General features: G+C 45.3%; 1 protein-coding gene across 2 annotated transcripts in view; it reads right to left on the reverse strand.

Moving 5' to 3' along the window:
- The window catches only part of TRAPPC10 (trafficking protein particle complex subunit 10), a 93,502-nt gene extending 72,017 nt beyond the window's left edge, over positions 1-21,485 (reverse strand). Inside the window, exon 1 of one of the 2 annotated variants that reach the window (XM_066259243.1) lies at positions 21,232-21,485. In XM_066259243.1, coding sequence (XP_066115340.1) covers positions 21,232-21,298 — 67 coding nt within the window. In that variant the 5' untranslated portion in view covers positions 21,299-21,485. The remainder of the gene's footprint in view (positions 1-21,231) is intronic. The other variant, XM_066259242.1, reaches the window with a different exon arrangement.
- Positions 21,486-22,329: the final 844 nt, after the last annotated feature.

Here is a 22,329-nt window from a genome sequence, read left to right on the forward strand (position 1 = left end):
ATACAATAAATAAAACTTGTCTAAACGAAGACTATAAAGTAAAAATTTTTTCTTACATTCTATCATGAAATAAACAGTTTATGTGCCCAAAATTTAATTTTTAAATATTATAGACTACTCACACATCTGTCAAGGGCAAAGAATTCATCTGACAATACTGAGGACTTACCATGACCATTTGACCACAGTGCCTGTTATGAATTGTGTGGGGCCCCCTACCCCATTCATATGTTGAAACTGTATTTGGAGATGAGGTCTTGAAAGAGGAGATTAAGTTAAAATGAGGTCTATAGGGTGGGCCCTGATCTAATCTGCCTGATGTTCTTATAAGAAAAGAGAATGTGGACACACAGAGACACTCTGGAGTATGAAAGGACCATGTGACAACACAGCAAGAAAGTAGCCATCTATTAGCCAAGGAAAGAGGCTACAGAAACCTACGCTGTAGATATGCTGAGCATGGACTTCCAGCCACCAGAACTGTCAGAAAATAAGTTTCTGTTGTTTAAGCCACCCAGTGTGTGGTATTTTGTTATGACAGCCCTGGAAAACTAACACAGTACCCTAATTTACATTTGAAAGTCAAATTCTTCTAACCCATTGAAGCTCTCTACATTGAACAAGAATGAAAAAAAGCCACTGTGATTTTCTCTGAATACACAGCTATTATTAATTATAATACTCTTAATTCTTTACTATCATGAAAATGAGAGATTCCTTTTAAAATGTGCTATACAGAGCCAGAGTACAAAATGGAAAGATAGGAAGAGGCTTAGGTGTAAAACCCCAAAAGAATTAAATCTTGGCTCATGTGACAGGTAATTAAATTAACATTATGTGCTTGTAGCTTCCCAAAATAGCCCAACCACTAAGTAGGAAGTCATTAAAGCTTTGAGGTCTGAACTGTAAACAACTTTCAGGCTGTTTTCATTTTAATCCCACCCGCAACAAAGAAAAAGCAACAATTCAGTTAACAGAAAATAGCTAATAAAAGAAAAAATAAGCCTGACCAGGCTGTGGCACAGTGGATAGAGCTTTGGACTAGGACACAGAAGACCCAGGTTCAAAACCCCAAGGTCCCCCGGCTCATCTGGTTTGAACAAGGCTCACCAGCTTGAGCCCAAGGTTGCTGGCTTGAGAAAGGGGTCACTCAGTCTGCTGTAGCACCACCCCCCACCCTCCGTCAAGGCACATATGAGAAAACAGTCAATGAACAACTAAGATGCCGCAACGAAGAATTGATGCTTCTCATCTCTCTCCCTTCCTGTCTGTCCCTATCTGTCCCTCTCTCTGTTTCTCTCTCTGTCACATATATACACACACACCAAAAAAAAGGAAAATGAGGCTAAAGATTGATGTGCCTGTGTTCAGAGAACCCTGTTCAGAAATATGCTGTGTTCATGTTTGGGACTCAAGAGGCCGATTAAAAAAGTCAACTCAGACTATTTCAACAATGAAGATCTTTTTTTTTTTTTTTTTTTTTTTTTGTGAGAGAGAGAGGTTTATCAAAATAATTAATAAGAGTAATTCAAAGCACAGTCCCATTAACATAAATCCCTCCCTATGTGTGTGTATATGTCTACACATATGTTACTAGTTCTTATCACTAACAAGGGGACACATAGAAATCAGAACATTCAATAACCCCAGCACTTGCAGGCAGCTCCAGGGGTATACACAGTCGTCCTCTGTCCTTTGCCATATCAGTGCACACAGTATCCCTAGCAGGGAGATGACTGAGGAGTAGGCACAAGAGACACTAACTGTGAAGAAAAACATCAGGGGACCTTGCTCTGAAGAGAGGGACATGGGCATTCTGGGTTCTGCCCAGATCTGCTGGGCACCTGCCTCCAGGCTGAGGAAGAGCCCACAGGCTAAGGAAAGCCCAATTCAGATCCCCCAGGTTTCCAATTACATGAACCTGTTTTCCTATTATTCATGCCCTTTAACTGGATTTTCTGTTACAAGCGGTCAGATGACTGACACAGACCTTCACAGTTCCTGAATTATTTCTGCATTCTCTGAGATTTTTACAAGTGTATATTTATGTATTACTCATGTAATTTTAAATGTTTTACATTAAGAGCAGATTAGAACTAATTTAACATGGCGGAAAAATTCAAAAAGATGATTTCAGTGATTGAATAATAAATGGGTCACACTTCAACAAATTCTGCTTAACATTTTAAAATCTTTAAAAGAACTTAGTGTCTATATTATAGAGAAAGAAATTAGTAACTTACATCAACATTAAAAAGACACTAATATGAGTCCAATTTACAAAACAAGTCACTATATATATAGATGTATCATTTAGGTATTAGATCACCAACAATAAGACAGTAAGAAAATGGCCATTTTTAAAGCAACTCTAGTCTTCAAAGAAGTCAATTATAACTAAAAATAGAATCCTGTAGGATAGGCAGTCGTTTTAGACCCAAGATACTATCTATAGCCAAAACAAGAGTCTAACCAAAGCCTAGTAACAGGCCCAGACAAACCCAACAATGATGCTGCTGCTAACCAAGCACATGGTTGGACCAGTTACACACTATCATCACAGTCATAGGTCATTTGTTTTACCTTTCCTCAACCTAATTGACTGTTTCTTGTCAATCATTTTATGCACAAAACCTCTTACTTTGGGTCCACTAAAACTACAAAGTCACAAAGTTATTTAATGTTAAAATTTATATTTGAATTCTTAATAGTCAACTGCAACCAGAACAGAATCATTATTAAGTTGAAAATGAGCAGAGGGTCCCAGGGCATCTGCTTTGTGTGAAATGCCTCAAAGAAGACACACAGCCAGGGCTTCACCACTGAAAATCTACGTCCACACCAAACTGTCCAAAGTGGCTCATTTTGGGGATGAGATTATAGGTGGTCACTCTCTGCAGTTCAGAAACACAAGCTGTCTAAACTAAAATAAATTAAAGGCACATATTTCTCTTTAACCTAAGAGAAAATGTTTGTATCTATGATCAAAAGCTATAAATTTATTGTTGTTAATGTTCCTATAATGTTTATGCAATAATTCAAAAAATATTTTAGGACTCAATTATGACGTAAGATTGAACTTGGCACTAAACAGTCTATATAGAAAAACAGCATAAATTACCAAATGTGGGTTGAATGCTCGAGAGAAAACTATAAATTATGCCTCAGGGGAACACAAGTTTAAACTGAAAAGTTACCTCTCAGCTGGGAAGGACACAGGGTTTTTATACTCGTAAAATCATTACTCCTATGTTTCTTCCCCAGACAGGTGCTAAGGGCATTCAGAACTCCAATCCCTTGTCCCAGAACCTGTGAATAGGTTACATTACCTGACAAGGGAGAATGAAGGTGCAGGTGGATGAAGGTTGCTGCTAACCAGCTGACCATCAACAACGAGTTTATTCTGGATTATCCAAATGGGATCACTGTACTCAGAAGTCTGCCAGAAAGGGGAAGAGGGAGGCAGAAGAGCCAGAACTAAGACTGAACTGGTCACTGCTGGCTGTGAAGATGGAGGAGGGAATATGCATCAAGGAAAGTGGGGGCCTCCAGAAGCTGGAAAAGGCCAGGAAACAGACTCTTTCCTCCAGAGTCTCGGGGGAAAACCAGCCCTGCTAACACCTAGATTTCAGCCCAAGGAGACCCCCTTCAGTCTTCTGACCTCCAGACTATATAAGAGGATAAAGCTGTACTTTTTATAAAGCACTAAATCTATGTAATTTGTTAGAACAGCTACAGCAAACTAATACAACTATAAAAAGGACATGAGCCGGACCAGTGGAGACACAATGAATAGAGTGTCGACCTGGGATGCTGAGGTTTCAGGTTCAAAACTCTGAGGTCACCAGCTTGTTGAGCAAGGGGTCACTGACTCAGCTGAAGCCCCTTCTCCACACACACCCCCATTAAGGCATGTATGAGAAGCAATCAATGAACTAAAGTGCTGCAAAAACGAGTTCATGCTTCTCATCTCTCTCAAAAAATAAAAATTAAAAAAGCACATGAAAGATTTTAACAGGAAAAACAGAAGAATTTAATTTGGAAAAAAAAATCTCTGATCTGATTGACACAGGAGAGCTTACTAAGATACAGAGGGTTTGGCACCAGGTGAGAGCCGGCTAACAAGTCAAAACAGGCCATATGTTTACTGTCCACACAGACAGCGTGGTGAGCTGGCACACCCTAGGCACTCTGCACACAGTCAACCTGAACCCTGACACTTGCCCAAGGAGAGGGTGCCATCCCACATATGAAAATCAAGGCACCAAGAACCTCTCTAACTGGCCCGAGGTCAAGCAGGTAATGAGCATCAGAGCTGGGACTGACACAGCCAGGCAGCCTGGCCCTGGACTCAACAACCTCTCCTGCTCTGTGCTGCTTTTCTGTTCTCAGTTTTATTGTTTGCTATGAATCTGCAGTGGCTGTGTTAACACTGCTTGGATAGCTTCCAGAAGACCGGCCACCAACAGAGTGAACATTTCTGTCATCTGCTTTCCATTGTTACCAACCCTTAAACACTCAATGCTGTGACAGTTGTAACACAAAAGTATAAAAGGAGAAGGAAACTAGAACCATGAGAAAGGAAAACAAAATGTTCAGCCCATTTGCAGCTGAGATAAGCTTTCCTAATACTTGAGACCATATGTTTTCAAGATCAGTATTTTTACTTAGAGATTATATTGCATAAAAGATCTTAAATATAAATTTTAAACATTTGTTGATACTCTCATACAATATAATTTTTCTTCAAAGTCTTTAGTATAATCTTAGTTAAAGGAATATAGTAACTTTTCCAATAAAACACATCTCTCGTTTTATCTTGAATTGTTGAAGACATCCAGATTATTTTAGCCCTTTAACAAGATGGCTGTCTTCAACTATCTAATGAGAGATGTCTTAATTTGAGGGGGGGGGGGGGCAGAAAGCATCAATTCCCATATGCACCTTGACCAGGCAAGCCCAGGCAACCTCAGTGTTTCAGGTTGATGCTCTATCCACTGCGCACTACAGGTCAGGCCAGAGACGTCTTAATCTAAAAGGGTTCAATTTCAGCACTAATGGGCTGAAAGACAGGAGGGAGGATGTTAGAGACTAGCTCAACACAAAGACGTGCTCTGAACTAAGACAGAGGAACCTACATGTGGAGGGGATAAGTGTCCCACATCTGGAGTAATTCCTACTGGGACTCTAGAGACCACACAACAGTGAAATGGCTGCACTTGGACTAGATAACCCATTTCAAGGCCCTTCCAAGCAAGAGATTATGTGATTCTACTTCTAAACAAAAAAGTCAAAGGAAATATATATAATTTTTCTAATATTTGCTTTATAGAAAATTTTACAGAAACAGCCATTCTTTAAGTATGCTGTTAACAAAAGAAAGCCACAGTTCATGATTTGACAGTTCATTCCCACTCAAAAATGTGTTGAGAGACCCTAAGAACACATGTGCCTGTCCAAGAACCAAACATTAATTTCTCAACAGCTTTTGGCAGAACAGACTTTCAAATGGACAATAAAAATGTCCAAGGTCATAAACTGGGAAGTCATTTCAGCCTGTTCAATAATGTGGAAAGCAAATTTGCTTACATTTATGTATATCGTCAATGCAGTAATAAAAATTAATTAATGCTTCAAACTGGAAGCTCATTCATAGGGAAAACTATTATCTAATGCACACTCATGGAATATGGAAACCTTCCCAGCAGCCCTCCCAGATCATTTGCACATTACAGGCTCTCACTGGGAGTGGAAACAGGAGGTAAAGGTTCATGAGAAAAAAACAAAAAAATTCCAGATGTTACCCAGATTCTACAAGCAGAAAGCCAGGCTAGTCTGTCCCCTAAAATGACTAGGCAACTGATTCCCATTCTAAGCAAAAACACTATCCTCCCTCTATTGGAAGGCACATATTTGAGAAGAAAGCAGTGAACCCTCCCATAGCTCTGTACAGAGGCCAAATTTAAAGAAAAGCAATTCCTGCCCTGGATAGGTAGTTAGGTTAGTTAGAGCATCATCCTGAAGCACGGAGGTTGCTGGTTTGATCCCTGGTCAGGGCATATACAGGAAGAGATCAATGTTCCTGTCTCTGTTTCTCCCTTCCTCTCTCTCTAAAATAAAAAATATATATATTTATATAAGCATTTTTAAAAATAAATAAAACTAGCTATTTATTAAAAAAAGAAAAGAAAAGCAATTCCTATCATCGCATGATGGGACTCACTTCATTTGGTTGTTACCTGTCACATTTTGGCTTGCCAATGTGAAGGTGATTTTAAATCACAGCTCAGTACATCCTGCCATTTCCTCACTGGCTTTTACACTTTTCTTGTACCATCTAGCCCTTCTCCTGATCCTTACTGTGACACACACACACAATGACACACACAGGCAGGCTCTCTCCCACTCTGCTTCTCCCAAGTTTCCAGCACCAAGTCTATGTAAAAATTGCTTCCCTTGGTAGGTGTAATCAAAGGGGAAAAGAGTACAAAGTATACTAGTGTTAATCAAGTTTTAAACTGCGATATTCTGCAGAAAGGGGACTGCAGCTGATAAGGAGAGAATAATCACAAGATAAAAAGCCCCAAAGTCTTTTTTCTTTTCAATAGGAAAGGTAATTAGCACACATGCTAAGTGTTAAAGAGGTCTGAGTGAACACTTGTTACCAGGGGCATAACAGTCAATCACCTCTAGCACTCAGAAACCAAACTAGACTTAAAATTGGAGAGTCCAAACAGAAAAAAAAAATTTTTTTTGGATAAATGTATCTAGATATAAGAATACTAAAGAATCAGTTATAGCAGCCTCAATTAATACATCTAGCATAAAAACAAAAATGGAATGCACATTTTTTTTTCCTACTGCTTCCTATTCCAATTCCATCTTCTAGACCAGTGGTCCCCAACCCCCGGGCTGCGGACCGGTACTGGTCCGTGGGCCATTTGGTACCAGTCCACAGAGAAAGAATAAATAACTTACATTATTTCTGTTTTATTTATACTTAAGTCTGAACGATGTTTTATTTTTAAAAAATGACCAGATTCCCTGTTACATCCGTCTAAGACTCACTCTTGACGCTTGTCTCGGTCACGTGATACATTTATCCATCCCACCCTAAAGGCCGGTCCGTGAAAATATTTTCTGACATTAAACCGGTCCGTGGCCCAAAAAAGGTTGGGGACCACTGTTCTAGACATGTTTTTGGCTATGCCTCTTAAGTATCAAAATAAGCACAGATGGAGAGGTAATTCTGAAGAGGTCCCATCACCAATAAACACATGAAAAGAACCTCACTAATCATCACCAAAACAACTATGATAACCTTAAGCTAGACAAAAAGTTTTCAAATACAAGATCAAAAGCACAATCCACAAAGAGAAAAAAAACTAATAACTGGCCTTCATCAAAATTAAAAACATTTGCACTTCAAAAGATACCATTAAGCCTGACCAGTGGCAGCACAGTGGATAGAGCACTGACCCAGAACGCTGAGGTCATCTGTTCGAAACCCCAAGGTCACCAGCTGGAGCGCAAGCTCATCTGGCTTGAGCATGGGCTCGTCACCTTGAGCAAGGGATCATTGACATGATCCCAAAGATTGACAGTTTGAGCCCAAAGGTTGCTAGGGATCACTAGCTCGGCTTGAGCCCAAGGTCGCATCTCCAGTCAAGGCAAGTATGAGAAGCAATCAATGCACAACTAAGACAAAGTAACAAGTTGATGCTTCTCCCTCACTCTCCCTCCCTCTCTCTCTCACTTCCTGTCTCTCAGCTCTGTCTCTCTCTTAAAATAAATAAGTAAATAAAAGACACCAATAAGAACATTAAAAAATAATCTAAGATTAGGAGAAAATATTTGCAAATCATCTGTCTTATTTTTTTAATCATTTTAAGTGAGAAGAGGGGAAATTACAGAGACAGACTCCCACATGCACCCCAACTGGGATCCCTGTCTGGGGCCAATGCTCTGCTCATCTGGGCCATGCTTAAAACCGAGCTATTTTTAGCACCTGAGGTGGAGACTCTACAGAACCATCCTCAGCACCCAGGCCAATGCACTTGAACCAATCAAGCCATGGCTGTGGGAGGGGAAGAAAAAGAGAGAAAGAGAAAAAGAGAGAAAGGGAGAGAAGGAGGGAGAGAGAGAGGAGGGGAAGCAAGAGGGGTGGAGAAGCAGATGGTCGTCTCTCCTGTGCGTCCTAACCAGTAATCAAACGTGGGACATCCACATGCTAGGTCGATGCTCTACAACTGAGCCAAACAGCCAGGGCCACAAATCATCTATATTGATAAAAGGGTGGATCCCAGTTGGGGTGCATGTACCCAGAAAATACAATGAATTCTTCACAACTCAATCTAATTTAAAAATGGGCAAAAAATTTGAATAACTATTTCACTAAAGAAGATATAGAAATGGTTAATAAGAACAAGTAAAGATGCTCAGTATCACTAAGCATTAGGGAAATGCAAATTAAATCCAAAATTAGATACCATTTTATGTCCATTAGGGTAACTCTAATAAAAAAGAGAAGTATCAGTGAGGATCTGGATAAACTGGATCCCTCCTACATTGCTGGTGGGAGAGTTAAGCAGTACAGCCACTTTGAAAAACAGTTTGGCAGTTTCATTAAAAGTAACATAAACTTATCGTACAACATAGCAATTCTGCTCTGAAGAATCTTTCCATGAAAAATGAAAACACAAGTCCACACACAAAAAAAACCAACATGCAAATATTCCTATTAACCAAAAACTGGAAACAATTAAAATGTTCATCAGCTGGTAAATGGATAAACAAGCTGCAGTCCATCCATGCAGTGGAATACTCCTCAGCAACATAAAGGAACAAATGATAAAAGATGTAACATGGATGACCCACAAAAACAGCACTGTGTGAAAGAAGCCAGACACCAAGACTGCATACTACATAACTTAACTTCTACAAAATGTCTACAAAATGCAAGTTTATAGAGACAGAAAGCAGACTGGTGGCTGCCTATGCCTGGGCGTGGGAGCAGAGATTAACTGCTAAAAAGTACAAGTGAACTTCTTGGGGTGATGAAAATATTCAACTCAATTATGGCAATGGCTGCACAACTCTAAAAATAAATTAACAAAGAATTGTACACTTAGAAAAGATAAATTTTATAGTATAAAGATAAAGCTTAATGTACTTATTTTTTTAAAAAAACTATGGTAGTTCTTTTCTCATCCATCAGACTGGCAAAAAAACTTTAATTAGTCTTTTTTTTTTTTTTTCCTCCGAAGTTAGAAGCCAGGAGGCAGTCGACAGACTCCCACATGAGCCCAACCGGGATCCACCCGGCATGCTCACCAGAGGGCGATGCTCAGCTCCTCTGGGGCTTTGCTCCATTGCAGCCGGAGCCATTCTAGCGTCTGAGGCAGAGGCCATGGAGCTGTCCTCAGGACCCTCGGGTCAACTTTGCTCCATTGGAGCCTTGGTTGCGGGAGAGAAGAGAGAGACAGAGAGGAAGGAGAGGGGGAGGGGTGGAAAAGCAGATGGGTGCTTCTCCTGTGTGCCCTGACCAGCAATCGAACCCAGGACTTCCACACGCTAGGTTGATGCTCTATTGCTGAGCCAACCAGCCAGGGCCAAAAAAATCTTTAAATGAATATGATTCAGTGTAGTAAATATAACTTGGAGTAGTGTGTTATCACAGGGTGACTTGGAAGCAGTTTTCAAAATTTAAAAAGCTCTCACTTTCTGACCCAGCAATTCTACTCCTAGATTCCGTTTTTTGGGGGTTTTTTTTGTATTTTTCTGAAGTTGGAAACAGGGAGGCAGTCAGACAGACTCCCGCATGCACCCAACCGGGATCCACCTGGCATGCCCACCAGGGGGCGATGCTCTGCCCATCTGGGGTGTCGCTCTGTTGCAACCAGAGCCATTCTAGCGCCTGAGGCAGAGGCCACAGAGCCATCCTCAGCGCCCCGGCCAACTTTGCTCCAATGGAGCCTTGGCTGCAGGAGGGGAAGAGACAGAGAGGAAGGAGAGGGGTAGGGGTGGAGAAGCAGATGGGCGCTTCTCCTGTGTGCCCTGGCTGGGAATCGAACCCGGGACTCCTGCACGCCAGGCCGACGCTCTACCACTGAGCCAACCGGCCAGGGCCGATTCCATTCTTTATGATAAAAAAATGTATTTCTGTTTTATTGATGCATTTTTTGTGTGTGTGTATTTTTCTGAAGCTGGAAACGGGGAGAGACAGTCAGACAGACTCCTGCATGCACCCGACCGGGATCCACCCGGCACGCCCACCAGGGGGCGATACTCTGCCCCTCCAGGGCGTCGCTCTGCCGTGACCAGAGCCACTCTAGCGCTTGGGGCAGAGGCCAAGGAGCCATCCCCAGTGCCCAGGCCATCTTTGCTCCAATGGAGCCTTGGCTGCGGGAGGGGAAGAGAGAGACAGAGAGGAAGGAGGGGTGGGGGTGGACAAGCAAATGGGCGCCTCCCCTATGTGCCCTGGCCGGGAATCGAACCCGGGTCCCCCGCATGCCAGGCCGACGCTCCACCGCTGAGCCAACCGGCCAGGGCCTATTGATGCATTTTTTAAGGTTTAGAGTTTAGTTGTAAAAAGTTACAGATGCACCTTCTTTCAAGACTTCATCCAAATGCCAAGGTTGAAAGTCCTCAAACCTAAATGTCCACCTCAGAGGCTGAATCAGTGACCCAAGGATATTTCGGTTCAGTTGCAGATAGGTCTCCAGTGACTTGTAGTAAAGAAAGTGTATCTGAACACAAAGTTCAGTAGTCCATTTCAAAGAATAGAGTCCCTAACACACTAGGGAACTTTACTTCTTTTACTGGATTAACACGTATTTCCTCAGATAAAAACTCCAAACAGAGATGTTCCAGTACCAAAACAACTAAGTATATACCAGTTCACCTAGAAACAAGTCTGAGTAATCAGAATTCAAACTCTCCAAGCATATTCTACAAAGCTGTCTTATCTTGATAAAAGCATGTATTTAAAGAAAATAAGTGTATGCCATCAAAAGCTTCTAACTTACAGAAGCATTAAACAACACACAGCAGCCTGACCAGGTGGTGGCACAGTGGATAAAGTGTCGGACTGGGATACGGAAGGATCCAGGTTCGAGACCCCAAGGTCGCCAGCTTGAGCGCGGGCTCATCTGGCTTGAGAAAAAAAAAAAAGAAAAGAAAAGGCTCACCAGCTTGGACCCAAGGTCGCTGGCTTGAGCAAGGGGTTACTCAGTCTGCTGTAGCTCCACTGTCAAGGCACATATGAGAAAGCAATCAATGAACAACTAAGAAGTCCCAACGAAAAACTGATGATTGATGCTTCTCATCTCTCTCCATTCCTGTCTGTCTGTCCCTATCTATCGCTCTCTGACTCTCTGTAAAAAAAAAAAAGAGAGAGAGAGAAGAAAACGACACACAGCAGTGTTTATTTACTGAGCAGCTACTATGTGCAGGCATGTTCCAGGTGCTAGAAACAGCAGTGAACAAAATAGGTAAAGATCCAGCAATTCTGAACCTCACAATCCAGTTTGTAGGCCAACTGGGTGAGAGGTAGAGAAACAATAAACCAAGAAAAAACAAACATTTATGTCAGGGGCTGCTGAGCCAGAGAGACTGAATGAAGTCAAAGGGATGCTAAACAATAATGGAATGAAGGGGTGGCACCTAAGCAGCCACCAGAGGGAGAAAGGGACACTCAGGATCAGCAGAGCCATGCTGGCACTACCTGAACACAGCCGCAAAGGCCGCAGAGGGTACAGCCAGGAAGCTGGTCCTGGGGGGGCCAGGGGCTTATAAATCAGGGAGAGTCTCGTGGCCAATGGAAAGGTCTGTGAATGTTCTGTTGGGAAAGTGGTTAGTCACTGGAGGGGTCCATGCAGAGGAATTACATGCTATGACTTTCCTTTTAGAGGAATCACCCTTAATCCCACAGAGAAGTAGCTTCCAGGGGCTAAAATAGAAACAGGGAGGCTAACTGGGAGGTGCTGGAGTAGTCCCAGGAGAAATGAATGTGGCTTGGGTTTGGCAGAGGAGCAGCAGTAAAGGTGGGGAGAAGTGGCTGAAGTCTAAACAAATGTCAAAGATAAAATATTTGCTCATAGACCGAATGGTAGCTGTGAGAGAAAAAGAGGAGTCAGGAATCACTCCAAGCTCATCAATTTTTAATTTAAAAACCAAATATTCTCTAAGACCAAAATACTGTGAATACACTGAAAATTCACATTAAGAAAAATTACAGAAGATTTGATTGGCACAGAAGACAGAAAGGTAAGATATAAGGAAGAGAAGAAGCTACGGAAGAGCTGAGGCTAATAAATATAGTAGGAGGCTGTTCAGAAAGAGATGTGTCTATAGTTTAAGGCAGCGGTTCTCAACCTGTGGGTCGCGACCCTGGCGGGGGTTGAATGACCAAAACACAGGGGTCGCCTAAAGCCATCAGAAATACATATTTTATTTAAAAATGTATTGTATAATAAATATGTATTTTCTGATGGCTTCAGGCGACCCCTGTGTTTTGGTCGTTCGACCCATAGGTTGAGAACCGCTGGTTTAAGGGGTTCGGACCAGGCCTCCCTGATATGTGCCACTTTGGCTTGTGGATTATTTTAAAGTGAAGGCAACTGAGGCCCTGCAAGTTCAAGAGAAACTTTTTCTCCCTTAATTTAAATTATGAACCTTGACCAAAATAAGTTATCACCAGATATAACTTTTTCTGACCTATCTATAGAGCAGGGCAAATTTGTAATTAATGGACATTTGCTCTTCTTATAATCCCGCACTGACCCGATTCCCTTCTGTAGCCTCAGGTGCCTTACCTCATCCTTAGCTCAGAATGTCATATGTCCCTTATTTCCCATGTGGGGTCTGTAACTTTCTCATAGATGTGCGGTTACCATCCATGTAATTAAACTTGGTTATTTCCTCTTATTAATCCCTCTCATTCAATTGATAACTGGACCGGCCAGAAGAACCTAGAGGGACAGAGGAAAAGTCTGGGTCTTCCACCCCAAAGAGTAGTAAGGCCATGCATTCTTCTCTACCACCTGTGGTCTGTCACCTAGCTCTGAAGTCACCAGGTAAGAGCAGAGGGAATAGGACATCTGCAAGTGATCCCTTTTGAGACCACACACTAAATTTTGCAATTAGAAAATTAGCAGAAACATTTTTAGACAAAAAAAATTCTTAAGTAAGTCAGTTGCATTTCCAACTAAAAAAAATGAAAGCCCTGGCCGGTTAGCTCAGTGGTAGAGCGTCGGCCTGGCGTGCAGAGGTCCCGGGTTCGATTCCCGGCCAGGGCACACAGGAGAAGCGTCCATCTGCTTCTCCACCCCTCCCCCTCTCCTTCCTCTCTCTCTCTTCCCCTCCCGCAGCCAAGGCTCCATTGGAGCAAAGATGGCCCGGGTGCTGGGGATGGCTCCTTGGCCACTGCCCCAGGCGCTAGAGTGGCTCTAGTTGCAACAGAGCAACACTCCGGAGGGGCAGAGCGTCGCCCCCTGGTGGGCGGGCCGGGTGGATCCCGGTCGGGCGCATGCGGGAGTCTGTCTGACTGTCTCTCCCCGTTTCCAGCTTCAGAAAAATACAAAAAAAAAATAATAAAAGGAAAGCTCAGCTTTTCTTATCTCACTAAGTAAATCACACAAAACATTCGGTTCCTTTCTAGGTAAGACTGGCTTATATGTTATGTCTTCCATGCCTGATTACTTCAGCGACTCATCAGCACTTTTAAAAAACCAGACCCTTGAGTTTTATTTGCATAAACCAAATTTTACTTTACCAAATACTCTTCAGAAACACATCTTATAAATCAGATATATGAACTGAAGTTCAATTAGAAAAGGAAGATTTTCACTTCTAAATTACCAGTTCAAATCCACCCTAGAGTTAGGATAATACACTAATAACATGGGTGCCCAAACTGTGTACTCAGGTGTCTCAGAGTACCAGCAAGCCCCCAGAGGTCCCAAGAATAGTTTAAATTATGAGGAGGCCCTGGCCAGTTGGCTCAGCGGTAGAGCGTTGGCCAGCGTGTGGAAGTCCTGGGTTCGATTTCCTGCCAGGCACACAGGAGAAGTGCCCATCTGCTTCTCCACCCTTCCCCCTCTCCTTTTTCTCTATCTCTCTTCCTTTCCCTCCCACAGCCAAGGCTCCATTGGAGCAAAGTTGGCCCGGACGCTGAGGATGGCTCCATGACCTCCGCTTCAGGCGCTAGAATGGCTCCGATTGCAGTGGAGCAACGGCCCCAGATGGGCAGAGCATCGCCCCCTGGTGGACATGCCGAGTAGATCCTGGTCGGGCACATGCAGGAGTCTGTCTGTCTGCCTCCCCCTGCTTCTCACTTCAGAAAAATACAAAAAAAATTTATGAGGAAACAGCAACGCTAGAAATGCAGCAAACCCTGCTTCAGGAATTCAGTTTTAATATTAGATGATGGTACATTCTTTTCAATGACACCATTATAATCTCAAAACGGTGGCTGCGGTGATAAGAAGACCACCAAAAAAACAAAATCAAAGAGGTTGGCAGTGGCCAATTTGACTCTCAGGTTAGAAAAGCTGTGCAGTGGTGCTGGCCAGTTGGCTCAGTGGTAGAGCATCAGCCCAGTGTGTGAATGTCCCGGGTTCGATTTCCAGCCAGAGCACACAGAAGAAGTGACCATCTGCTTCTCCAACCCTCCCCCTCTTCTTCCTTTCTGTCTCTCTCTTCCCCTCCTGCAGCCGAGGCTCCACTGGAGCAAAGATGGCCCGGGCGCTGAGGATGGCTCCTCGGCCTCTGCCCCAGGCGCTAGAGTGGCTCTGGTCGCAACGGAGTGACGCCCCGGAGGGGGAGAGCATCGCCCCCTGGTGGGCAGAGCGTCGCCCCCTGGTGGGCGTGCTGGGTGGGTCCCGGTCAGGCGCATGTGGGAGTCTGTCTGACTGTCTCTCTCCCCTGTTTCCAGCTTCAGAAAAATACAAAAAAAAAAAAGAAAAAAGAAAGAAAGAAAAGAGGACTTGACTGGTTGGCTCAGTGGTAGAGCGTCGGCCTGGCATGTGGATGTCCTGGGTTCGATTCCTGGTCAGGGCACACAGGAAAAGCACTCATCTGCTTCTCCACCCTTCCCCCTCTCCTTCCTCTCTGTCTCTCTCTTTCTCTCCCGCAGCCAAGGCTCCATTGGAGCAAAGCTGGCCCAGGGGCTAAGGATGGCTCCATGGCCTCCACCTTTGGCACTAGAATGGCTCCAGTTGCAATGGAGCAACACCCTAGATGGGCAGAGCATCACCCCCAAGTGGACATGCCGGGTGGATCCTGGTAGGGAGCATTGGAAGTCTCGAGTCTGTCGCTCTGTCTCTCCGCTGCTAAATTCCGGGGGGGGGGGGGGGGGGGGGGGCTGTGCAATACCCAAGAGATGCAACCACCCTGTTAGTAGGTCACTGTTGTTATCTAAGAATGAAATAAACATTTTCCCCAATTTATGTGTATTATTTTTTCAAATAACTGTTATTAGGATATAATACTTAATAAAATTATTTGGACCTAACTACTTAATAAATGGAATTATTAAGTATACTTTTTGGCCTAGAAGTGCCAGGAGAAAATTACTGACACACTAAGGCCATCATGAACAGAGAAAGTTTAGGAATCTCTCCCTAAATAGCTAACACTTTTTGCAGGTTGATAACTCTCCTGAGGACTTTACAATACTCATTACTTTAATTCCATACCCCTATCAGATTGGTACTATTACTTTCCCTAGTTCACAGATGAGGACAAGATTATGGAACGCTGTAGGTCACACACATAAGACCTAACCTTTTAACCAGACACAGTAAAAATGACATACAAAGCAAGATAAGCATATTTGGTAGTGTTCAGCCCCTGCCCTCCAAATGTACTCCATGGAACAACTGAAGTTTCCCAAGAAGACCTGCTTCTTCCACTTTTCAACTGATTTGTTATTGGCCTAAGAATCCAATATGGTCTGGCCAGAGGATGGCACAGTGGATACAGCGTCAGATTGGGACACAGACGATCCAGGTTCAAAACCCCGAGGTTGCCAGCTTGAGCATGGGTTCATCTGGCTTGAGCAAGGCTCACCAGCTTGAGCCTAAGGTTGCTGGCTCAAGCAAGGGGTCACTCAGTCTGCTGTAAGCCCCCCCTCAAGGCACATATGAGAAAGCAATCAATGAATGTTTCTCATCTCTCTCCCTTCCTGTCTCTCTCACTCTCTCTGTCTCACACATACACACACACACACACACAGAACCCAAAATGGACTAAGACTTGCATTGATGTGTACCAATTTCTTTAAAAGGGTATTATAAATTACTTTTCTGGTAATGAAACTGAGACAGTGGTTAAATCACAAGCACCATACTTTCAGGCTTGGTGGAAAAGTACAATGTACAAATTTTAAAATTTTAACGTTCAGAGGGGAAAAAAAAAAAAAAAAAAAAACCACAAACTCCAAACAGGTGCAAAGCATTATAGATCTGCTCATTTTTGTTGTCTTTTTCCTCCTTTCAAAAATTATAATATCAGATCTGGAATCCCAAAAGCAGAGATTCAGAAACATGAAATAGGCAATATAAGATGTGTCTGGTGAGAACAGATCTTTTGGACGGAATGTTATTTTTTAGATACTATCCAATACCATGTCAATAGTATGTGCCATTCTAGGTATGATGCCAACACTCAACAAAGAAAAGTCATAAATCAGAGGAATCACATTAACACTATCCATGGAAAAAGGAATACATCTTTCCTAGCATATCCGTGGATTAGAAACCAAAGTCTTTATTCTAAAGCAGAGAACTGACTCAATGGTTGAAAAAATCTAAGCTAAAACTTAAATTTGGATCAAATGGATCTGCTGGATTTGTTTCAGTTTCACTGTGCATTTTTCATGAATTATGCTATGGGTATTCAAGTTGCTATGATTAGGTAATTCATCACCCAATGTCCTCACATTATTAGTACCACTACTGTTCACCTACCATCCCTGTAGATATCATTCAGATGCTGACTCCAGTATTTAAAAGCTTAACTTGTTTTGGTTCTAAGAAGATCCGCTGCTGAGGAAGTCAGTATAGAGGAGGCAGGTAGGAAGAAGGCTCAGAAACTTTTTTTTCTTTTTTGTATTTTTCTGAAGCTGGAAATGGGGAGAGACAGTCAGACAGACTCCCGCATGCGCCCGACCGGGATCCACCCGGCATGCCCACCAGGGGCAACGCTCTGCCCACCAGGGGGCGATGCTCTGCCCCTCCGGAGCATCGCTCTGCCACGACCAGAGCCACTCTGGCGCCTGGGGCAGAGGCCAAGGAGCCATCCCCAGCGCCCGGGCCATCTTTGCTCCAATGGAGCCTTGGCTGCGGGAGGGGAAGAGAGAGACAGAGAGGAAGGAGGGGGAGGGAGGTGGAGAAGCAAATGGGTGCTTCTCCTATGTGCCCTGGGCGGGAATCGAACCCGGGTCCCCCGCACACCAGGCCGACGCTCTACCGCTGAGCCAACCGGCCAGGGCCAGAAACTTTTTTTTCTTAAGTGAGAGGAGGGGAGATAGTGAGACAGACTTCCACATGCACCCTGGCCAGGATTACCTGACAACCCCATTTGGGGAGGATGCTCGAGTACCTAGCTATTTTTAGTGCCTGAGGCTGATGTGCTCTGACCAATTGAGCTCCCAGTGTCCCATTGGCTATGAGAGGGGAAGAGGGAGAGGAAGGACAGGAGGGAGAGAAAGAGAAGTAGATGTTTGCTTCTCTTGTATGCCCTGACCGGGAATCAAACCCAGGATGTCCATTCGCCAGGCTGACACTCTATCCATGGAGCTACCATCCAGGGCCCAGAAACTTTTAATAATGGACCAAAGTCTGATCTGTGGTGGCAGAGTGGATAAAGCGTCCACCTGGAACACTAAGGTTGCTGGTTCAAATCCCTGGGCTTGCCTGTTTAAAGGAACATATGGGAGTTTATGCTTCCTGCTCCTCCCCACATCTCTCCTCTCTCTCTCTCACTCTCTCTCTCTCTCTCTGTCCTCTCTAAAATGAATAAACAAAATCTTTTTTAAAGAAATAATGGACCAGTAGAGCGTCGGCCTAGCGTGCGGAGGACCGGGGTTCGATTCCCGGCCAGGGCACACAGGAGAAGCGCCCATTTGCTTCTCTACCCCTCCGCTGCGCTTTCCTCTCTGTCTCTCTCTTCCCCTCCGGCAGCCGAGGCTCCATTGGAGCAAAGATGGCCCGGGCGCTGGGGATGGCTCTGTGGCCTCTGCCTCAGGCGCTAGAGTGGCTCTGGTCGCAACATGGCGACGCCTAGGATGGGCAGAGCATCGCCCCCTGGTGGGCAGAGCGTCGCCCCATGGTGGGCGTGCCGGGTGGATCCCGGTCGGGCGCATGCGGGAGTCTGTCTGACTGTCTCTCCCTGTTTCCAGCTTCAGAAAAATGAAAAGAAAAAAAATAATAATAATAATGGACCAAAGACCATTAAAACATTTTAACTTCAGGCCCTGGCCGGTTGGCTCAGTGGTAGAGCGTCGGCCTGGCGTGCAGAAGTCCCGGGTTTGATTCCCGACCAGGGCACACAGAGAAGCGTCCATCTGCTTCTCCACCCCTCCCCCTCTCCTTCCTCTCTCTCTCTCTCTTCCCCTCCCGCAGCCGAGGCTCCATTGGAGCAAAGATGGCCCGGGCGCTGGGGATGGCTCCTTGGCCTCTGCCCCAGGCGCTAGAGTGGCTCTAGTCACAACAGAGCGACGCCCCGGAGAGGCAGAGAGTCGCCCCCTGGTGGGCATGCCGGGTGGATCCCAGTCGGGCGCATGCGGGAGTCTGTCTGTCTCTCCCCATTTCTAGCTTCAGGAAAAAAAAAAAAAACATTTTAACTTTATAATATTAAAATAATGTAGCAAGGTTTTCAAGTAATAATGAATTCTATTTACCCCTAATTTCTGGGGACTTTCCATTCTTCTCATGGCTACATATAAACAGTTCCTAAACAGAATTGAACCAGTTACATTCTACACTCTTTTTGGAAAGGTCTACACACAATTCATTTTCATTTAAGTAAAACATTCTAAATCCTATAACAAAACAAACAAACAAACTGAAAACAAGCACAAACCCTGCTTTCATTCTAAAATGAACAAACACAAACCTGGTAAGGGCACAATGGCTAGTAAGTATTTGAGGAGAAGATATAAATAGACTTTTAAAAACAAAAATGTTACACACTAAGAGAACTATGTACATAATATCAAAAAATGTGAAGCTTCTGGATGGATTTTTTTTTTAAAGCAATTTTGCTATTATCTTGGCACTGCTTACTTAGACTAGCTCCTGTAGCTTAAAGAATGGAATAGGTAAAGTATAAAGTGGAACCAGGACAAGTGCCACCAAGGCTTCAGCCCAAAGTGTCATTTCAAGGCTGAACTATGAAGGCAGCCTTTCTAAAAGTTTTTTAAAATTTACCTTTAAATGGGATCTTTCTCACTTGTTAAGCTTTCTCTGAAAGTTTACTGAAGCCACTTTCTTTACTGAGGTGCCTTTTAAGACAGATGCTGTTAGTGCAGACAGCACTCAAGGGAAAACACAGGGGGAAACCACTGCCAATATAACAAATCTGCAGAAAAGGGAAATGTCACTTAGCCATCTGTCATGTATGTATGTATGTATGAAACCAAACACTAACATGGATCTCACATTGACTACTACTGGTCGTGTTGAATCCAACAGAGCTTTAGGAACCTCCCAAAAATGTACTGACACAACAGAAACACATTGCTATTAAAAGGTTTGTTAAGGGGGATTAGAGTGAATTAGACATGTGGGTTCCCCACAAGCAGTTATTATGCAGTGCTCACTATGTGCACACCACCTGGGGAGAAGTTGCCTCCCATGAAGACTACACTGAGCATGGCACTGGCTCCTGTGTTCTGAGGATCCAGAAAGTGCCTGGGAATTGTAGGGCATCCAGATCAACTCCACAGACCAGTCCTCTCCAAGGTAAGGCACTGAGGAAGACTTTCAGTTACAAGAATTCTGGGGGAAAAGGAAAACAGCTACTGCTGAACCATCAAGTCTCCAGATTTAGATGAAACTGTCCATTTCCCTAAAAAAGTGTACCACCTAAGATGAAGCAGCAAACACACTTTAAATATACCATTTCTCAGGGATCTGACAAGAGAGCATACAAAAAATGTGTCCATTAATCAGAAAAGAAAGGGGGGAAAAAAAGCAAAACAGGAAAAGAGAGAAAAAAATAGTCTTCTATGGCCTGGCCACCCAAATTTTGCTCTAGAAGTACGTCCTTTCAGGGTAAGGAAGACCATTTGAAAAATTAAATGCAAATACAGAATACTGTCAAAGGTCAAAATGCCCAAGTTTGAAATACCTCTCTGCAAGGAATTGAAATGTCAGCCATAATTTCAACCCTTCTCTTTAGTGGTTTTTAAAGTATTTAATTCTAAAGTTACAGCTGTAAATATAGAGGGGATTTTTTTTTTCTGTAACAGAAAAACAATTCCTCTGGGTATGCATAAATATGGAAGAAAAAAAAGGAGGTGCCAGTGTGGTTGTCCGGAGTGCGGATTCACGAGTGGGGCTCGCCTAACCTCTACAGCCTCATCTGTGAAAAAGGTTTCTCCCCCGTAACAGCGTCCGGGAGGCGCGGGCCTCACCGGCCCTGGGGACAGGCTCGAGCAGAGGATGCGCGCGGCGCAGTCCCGGCCGCCCGAGACCCGGCTCGGTCGGGGGAGCGGTCGCGCTGGTGCAAGCGCAGATTTGCACGGCTCTGACGGACTACCTGCGCCGTTCAACGGTTAACACTTTACTGAAGTACAAACCCACGTCTTCTAACACGATAAACGCACGCAAACTTCGTCCACGCTCCCCAGCCTGCAAGCCACTAGGGCCCTCCCCGGGGTCGGGGAGCGATGTGACCGGGAAGAAAACACAACTTCTAGCCAGGAGGACGGTCCCCTCCGGTCGCAGGCCCAGCGGCCGAGCCAGGGGGCTGGACCGGGGTTCAGCGGAGCCCCCGTCCTCGCCCTCCATTCGGAGCGCGCCCAAACCCGGGCGCTGTCAAACTGCACGGAAACGGCCCGGGACAACGTTGCCCGCGGGGTCGGAGGCCCCGCCGCAGCCGCCGCCCCGCCACACCTCCATTCAGAAGCGGCGCGGCCAAGAGCGCAGGGACCAAGGGGCAGGCGAGCCTGGGCCGGGCTGCCTGTAACGGCCGCCGCCCCCTCCCGCGCCGACCGGGACTCACAGGTGACGATGGGCTTGTTCTCCATGGTGTAGATCACCGGCGGCAGCGGCTCCTCAGGGGCGTCCATGGGCGTCCGGCGTCACCGGCCCGGCCCCCTGCGCCCCATGGGCAGCCCTGAGGCCGCACGGCCAGCCCGAGCCTGAGCGGAGCCGCCGGCCGCGGGAAAAAGCTCCCCAGCAGACTGCCTGCAGCTGCCGGCCGCATCCACTTCCGGTGCCGGCGCTTCCGTGGTACCGCTTCCGGGACGCGCGTCTTAAAGGGAAGGGCTTTCCCCACCCCAGCGGGTACTGCCCTCCGACGGGAAAATGGCCGTGCGGCGGGGCTTGCGGAGATGGAAAGACAACGGCAAACGAAAGTGGGCGGTGGCTACTGCCCGCAGCGTGACGTGCTGTCGTGCCTGCACCGCTGGGAGCCGCCCCCGAGACCGGCGGCTCCTTCTGGTGGATCCGGCACCTGACCTTTGGGAGAGGAGAGGAAGCCGTGTTTCCCACGACATCGTTCCTCGCCCAGGGTGGGTGCACGTGGACTACAGGGCCCCCTCCGCTGCGTCCGCCCCGCACCTGGGTGAAGCACGTTGGCCTCCCCGCCGTGCGATCCCTGCCCCCCTACTCAGATTCCCCAAGTGGGGGCAGCGGCCAACAGGGGTGTCGTTGACGGCAGGTAGACACAGGCACTAACCCAGGGGCCTCTGACAGGAACATGTGGACTCAGGGTGACCTGAAGGCGAGGGGCAGCGGGGGAGTCGCTGAAAATGACATATGGGCATAAGCATGAGCCTTAAGTTACTGACAGCATGTGGGCAGGGGGTGACCCTGGGGTGTCGCTGACAATGGCATGTGGACACAGGGAATTCTCATTCTGTGGGCCTGCTGCGGACAACCTAGTCTTGTTATCTTTCCCTGGACCCTGGAAGCAGTTAAGACAGCACATTAACTCCTACCACAGGGGTGAATGGCAGTTAGCCCTTGCAAAACTCTCTTTTGTGTTCTTGTTACATTGGTCTTATGAAGTAATATTGCCATAAAGTAGAACAAGATTACTACTATCTCACTACACCCAAAGGCCCTACAGCACCCAGTGCTTCCTCCAGGCTCACCT

This window comes from Saccopteryx bilineata, chromosome 2 (genome assembly GCF_036850765.1).
Source record: "Saccopteryx bilineata isolate mSacBil1 chromosome 2, mSacBil1_pri_phased_curated, whole genome shotgun sequence".
NCBI classification, from domain to species: domain Eukaryota; kingdom Metazoa; phylum Chordata; class Mammalia; order Chiroptera; family Emballonuridae; genus Saccopteryx; species Saccopteryx bilineata.